Source organism: Myotis davidii, unplaced genomic scaffold (genome assembly GCF_000327345.1).
Source record: "Myotis davidii unplaced genomic scaffold, ASM32734v1 scaffold1094, whole genome shotgun sequence".
NCBI lineage: Eukaryota > Metazoa > Chordata > Mammalia > Chiroptera > Vespertilionidae > Myotis > Myotis davidii.
This window is the reverse complement of record NW_006285318.1, coordinates 347,045-352,778: the sequence shown is the minus strand read 5'-3', so window position 1 is coordinate 352,778 and position 5,734 is coordinate 347,045. Positions and strand designations below refer to the sequence as shown.

Sequence of the window (5,734 nt, the reverse complement as noted above, 5' to 3'; positions counted from 1 at the left end):
AAAAAAACAGTTTATTAATTTTTTAGAGAGAGAAAGGGAGAGGGAGAGAAAAACATCCATGTGAGAATGTAACATCAATTGGCTGCCTCCTGCACACTCCCTACTGGGGATCAAGCCTTCAACTCTGGCATGTGCCCTTGACGGGGAATGGAATCAGTGACCTCCTGGTGCATGGGATAATGCCCAGCCTATTGAGCCACAGCTGTCTCAAACTGCCTCCTTGGAAGGACCCGGACTACGGTTTTTATAGCTGGATCGTAGATAGGTGTTAGAAATCAGATCCTCAGTTCAGTCACGTAACATGTTTGGGGAGAACCTTGAGATATAATTTACAGAGATTAAACTGTTCCCTACCCTCTAACCCCAGTCTAAATTTTTTAAAATATTTTTTTCTGAGTCTAAACTGAAGAAAATAAAAACTGTGACTTCTCTACTGAAGAGATAACCATTCGTAATGTTAATCATTTTTACTTGAATAGCACATAATAAATGCACATGGTATAAAATTTGAAAAAATCCCAGGGGATATACAATAAAAAGAAAATTCCATTTCTTCCCTGACCTGTTACCTACTTTCCTTTCCAGAAGTGACTACTGTTAAACTGTTTGCATTTTCATGTGGTTTTTTTCTTGTGCCTTTCCTTCTTCCCAAGTTTTTATTATGAAAATTTTCAGACATACATGTATGTTTTGCTTAATCATTTGCAAGTAAATTGTAGACTTAATGACATTCACCTCTAAGGGATTCAGCATTCATCGCCTAAAACCATTCTCCTGTGTTACCAATATACCATTATCACACCTAAGAAAGTTAATTTCCTCATGTCATCAATCACCCAGTTCATATTCAGGCTTCCCTAATTGCTCCCAAAAATGTCTTTTGGGGGTTTTGAGGGGGAACAAAATCCAATCAGAGTTCATGTACTGCCTTTGCTTATGTCTCAGTTATCTCTAGTGTTCTGGAATGGTTCTCCTAACCTTTCTTTTTGACATTGACTCTGAAAATCCCAGGCCAGTTGTCTTGTAGAATATTCCACATTCTGTTTGTCTTAAGGTTTCCTCATGGTGTCATTTACCATGTTCCTCTAACTGCTGTATTTCCTGTCACCCTGAAGGGAGGTCTAAAGACTTGTTTAAATTCAGGTTAAATATTTTTGGGAAAATAACTTCCTAGATGCTGTGTCCTTCATATGGTATCACAGTAGAATAATGCCTTTATTTTTTTATTTTAATATATATTTTATTGATTTTTTACAGAGAGGAAGAGAGAGGGATAGAGAGTTAGAAACATCGATGAGAGAGACACATCGATCAGCTGCTTCCTGCACACCTCCCACTGGGGATGTGCCCGCAACCAAGGTACATGCCCTTGACCGGAATCAAACCTGGGACCTTTCAGTCTGCAGGCTGGCGCTCTATCCATTGAGCCAAACCGGTTAGGGCAGAATAATGCCTTTAAAAAAACTGGCAAAATACACACACAAAAATTTGCTATCGCAACCACTTTTATTTTTATTTTATTATTATTTTTAAAAATCCTCACTCAAGGATATATTTTTATTGATTTTAGAGAAAGAGGAAGGGGGAGAGAGAGGGAAACATCTTGCCCTGACCAAGATCAAGCCCACAACCTGGGTATGTGCTCTGACTGGGAATTGAACTCGCTACTTTCAGTCCGTAGGCTGATGCTCTTGCCACCGAGCCAAACCGGCTAGGGCATATATTGAGTTTTGATTCTTGCTTGTTTTTCCTATTGTGGGCATTTTCCCATGTTATTAAAGGTTGTAGAATAGCCCTGGCCAGTGTGGCTCAATTGGTTGGAGCACTGGTTGAGACGTCATCCCATGCACCAAAGGGTTGTGGGTTCGATTTCTGGTCAGGGCACATACCCAGGTTGCAGGCTTAATCCCCAGTAGGGGGCATGCAGGAGGCAGTCAATCGATGTTTCTCTTTCACACTTGTTTTATCCTCTCTTCCTCTCCCTTCGGTCAGTGAAAAACAAAAGACAAAAAAACAAAACACATTTAAAGGTTGTAGAACAATCTATTCTGTAAATATACCTTTTCCTTAGATAGGGTTCTAGGTTTTGGCTGCTATAAGTAGCAACTGCAGAGGGACCGTTTTTCTAAGCTTTTGACCTAGAGCTTTGGTTGGGCTCAGCCTTTATGAGCAATATTTTCTGCTCCTGAGTCTGAGAAGTGAGTGCTTAGGGAATATTCCTGTTCCTCTCAATATCTCCTTAATTCCTTTTCCTCTCCCCTTCTTCCTGATTTCCCCTCCTCTTTGTTGTCCCCTCCGCCCTTAGGTAAGTCAAATCTCATGGATGCCATCAGTTTTGTACTGGGCGAAAAAACCAGCAACCTGCGAGTAAAGACCCTCAGGGATCTGATCCATGGAGCTCCTGTGGGCAAGCCAGCTGCCAACCGGGCCTTTGTCAGCATGGTCTACTCTGAGGAGGGTGCCGAGGACCGCACCTTTGCCCGTGTTATTGTTGGTGAGTTAGGCTGACCAGGGCCTCTCCTTGGTTCCTGGACGTGGCTAGACTAGTTGGCTGGAGAGGAAATCCTGACCCTTGGCCAACTTGTCTTGTAGGGGGTTCCTCTGAGTACAAGATCAACAACAAAGTGGTCCAGCTACACGAGTACAGTGAGGAATTAGAGAAGTTGGGCATTCTCATCAAAGCTCGTAACTTCCTCGTCTTCCAGGTGGGCTTTTTTAACAATTATTGGCTCTCTGCTTTTTGCCAACCCTTGGGCCTGCTTCATCTCTGGCTTCCTCTCTTGCCCTGAACTAATAGAGCAGCTTCCTCACTCCAGTCTTGCCCTTGTAGTCTTCAGATCAGCATCACTGGACATATTAGAAATGCACATTTTCAGGCTTCATCCTAGACCTACAGACTCGGAGACTATGGGGGTAGAGCCCAGCAGTGTGTGTTTTACCAAGCCCTCCAGGTTAGGATTGTACACGCTGAAGTTTGAAACCACTGCCTTAGCATGAAATCCAAACTCCTGCCTTTCAGGAAACACCATCCTTTGGTTCCTGCCTACCTCACTGGCCTCATCTGCCAATGCTCTTCCCTCCACCCCTGCACTCCAGACTAATGAAACCATTTGCAGTTCCCCAAATTCACCTGCTTTCTTTGGACTGTAGGCCTTTGCACGTTAATTTTTCTCTACACGGAACAACTTCGTCTCTCCCACTTTCTTGGTTAGTTCTTCCACATCTTCCAAACTCAGCTTAGATGTCACCTTTGGGAAACCTTTCCCAGTCCTACCAGTCTCCTACCCCCAGGCTTCATTTAGTCCTTTTCTGTGCTGCTTCTGTTGCTGCATTTAATATATGGTGTTGGCTTTGCTTCTGCTTCCCATGCACCTCAAAAGGCCAGGAATGTGTCCTCAGAGCCCAGTGTGAAATGCGGCACCCAGTGTGGGGAGGAGGCTCAGTGACCTTCTGAAAGATTGAGTGGTGGGAGTAGGTCGGAGGAACTGGCTGGCTAGGGTCTAAGTGGGGAGAGTGTTTTGACCTTTACTAGGGTGCTGTGGAATCCATTGCCATGAAGAACCCCAAAGAGAGGACAGCGCTATTTGAAGAGATCAGTCGCTCTGGAGAGCTGGCCCAGGAGTATGACAAGCGAAAGAAGGAAATGGTAAAAGCTGAAGAGGACACACAATTTAATTACCACCGCAAGAAAAACATCGCAGCTGAACGCAAGGAGGCCAAACAAGAGAAAGAAGAGGTAGGTGGCCAGGCTGCCTCAGGGCCCTGAGAGAGGATGGGGAGCCAGTGCCTTCCTGATGCACCCCCTGACTCCATGCCTCTATTTGCACAGGCTGACCGCTACCAGCGCCTGAAGGACGAGGTGGTGCGAGCTCAGGTCCAGCTGCAGCTCTTTAAGCTATATCACAACGAAGTGGAAATCGAGAAGCTCAATAAGGAGCTGGCCTCTAAGAATAAGGAGATCGAGAAGGACAAGAAGCGTATGGACAAGGTAGAGGATGAGCTGAAGGAGAAGAAGAAGGAGCTGGGCAAAATGATGCGGGAGCAGCAACAGATTGAGAAGGAGATCAAGTAAGAGACAGGCCTGGGCATGCAATTCATGGGAAACCAAGAGGCTGTCCTGTTTCCTAGGGCTCCTCTCAGCCTGGAGTTCAGCATCCATACTAGTTTCTCTATTTTCCTCTTGACTTGCATTTTATTTTTAATTTTTATTTTTTTAAATGTATATTTTTATTGATTTCAGAGAGGAAGGTTGAGAGAGGTAGAAACATCAGTGATGAGAGGAATCATTGATCAGCTGCCTCCTGCATGCCCCACAGTGAGATTAAGCGCACAACCCAGGCATGTACCCTTGACCAGAATCGAACCTGGGACCCTTCAGTCCACAGCCTGACACTATCCACTGATCCGAACCAGATAGGGCTTGACTTGCATTTTAGACAAATAGAGTATTTAAATACTCAGGCTCTGGGTAGATAGGTGCTCAGAAGAGGGAGAACTTGAAAGGGTGATGATTTGCCAAGTGCGAGGAAGCGATGAGAATCTGAGGCACTAGAGTGGAAGGGAGAGGGCAAGACAGAGAAATATCGATGTGAGAGAGACACATCGATTTGTTGCCTCCTGCATGTGCCCTGACTAGGGCCTGAGCCGGGGAGGAGCCTGCAACTGAGGTGCATCCATTTGACTAGAATCGAACCTGGGTCCCTTCGGTAGCAGGCCGATGCTCTACACACTGAGCCAAACTGACTAGGGCAGGGACAGGACTTTTTTTTTTTAATATATTTCCATTGATTTCAGAGAGGAAAGGAGAGATGGAAACATCAATGATGAGATAATCATTGACTGGCTGCCTCCTGCACACCCCCTACTGGGGATCGAGCCCACAACCCAGGCATGTGTCCTTGACCAGAATTGAACCCAGAACCTTTCAGTCCACAGGCCGACGCTCTATCCACTGAGCAAAACCAGCCAGGGCGCAAGGACAGGATTTTAAAAGGCCAGTTTAGATGGAGGATGGCTAACACAGAATATTCTAAGAGTTGTTATGAGGGTTCTGGCCTGGCTGGTTGAGGCCAGGGTAGCAGCTTTAACCTTATGGAGGGCCTGGAATGCCAGGCAGAAGGTCCCAGGGAATAATCAGCCCCTGTTTTGAGGATCTGTGGGGCATCAGGTCATTCTCAGGCAGTTCCCTGGGGCTGGCTGTGTGTGGGGGTTCAGGCATCCCTTTCTTTGGTTAAAAAAGCTAGGAACCCTCCTCCAACAGTGCTGACTGGTTATCCCCCTCCCCTCTGGCAAAAGGGAAAAGGATTCAGAATTGAACCAGAAGCGGCCTCAATACATCAAAGCCAAGGAGAATACCTCCCACAAAATCAAGAAGCTGGAAGCAGCCAAGAAGTCCCTACAGAATGCTCAGAAGCATTACAAGAAGCGCAAAGGTGACATGGATGAGCTGGAAAAGGAGATGCTCTCGGTGGAAAAAGCCCGGCAGGAGTTTGAGGAACGGATGGAAGAGGAGAGTCAGAGTCAGGGCAGAGACTTGACCCTGGAGGAGAACCAGGTAAGCTCTGGGAGGGCTGAGGGGGAGGATGGGGAGATTGCTGGGCTGCCATGGACTGACCGGTCCTCTGTGTCCTCCTTCCCTGTCTCTAACACAGGTGAAGAAATACCACCGGTTGAAAGAAGAAGCCAGCAAGAGAGCTGCTACTCTGGCCCAGGAGCTGGAGAAGTTCAATCGAGA

At 46.2% G+C, this 5,734-nt stretch overlaps 1 protein-coding gene across 1 annotated transcript in view; it reads left to right on the top strand.

Annotated features, from left to right (window-relative positions):
- SMC1A (structural maintenance of chromosomes 1A) overlaps nt 1-5,734 on the top strand; it is a 29,354-nt gene that overhangs the window by 2,800 nt on the left and 20,820 nt on the right. The window contains exons 2-7 of the mRNA XM_015559026.1: nt 2,306-2,494; nt 2,593-2,705; nt 3,533-3,736; nt 3,830-4,068; nt 5,296-5,554; nt 5,652-5,730. Of these exons, the coding sequence (XP_015414512.1) occupies nt 2,306-2,494; nt 2,593-2,705; nt 3,533-3,736; nt 3,830-4,068; nt 5,296-5,554; nt 5,652-5,730 (1,083 nt within the window). The remainder of the gene's footprint in view (nt 1-2,305; nt 2,495-2,592; nt 2,706-3,532; nt 3,737-3,829; nt 4,069-5,295; nt 5,555-5,651; nt 5,731-5,734) is intronic.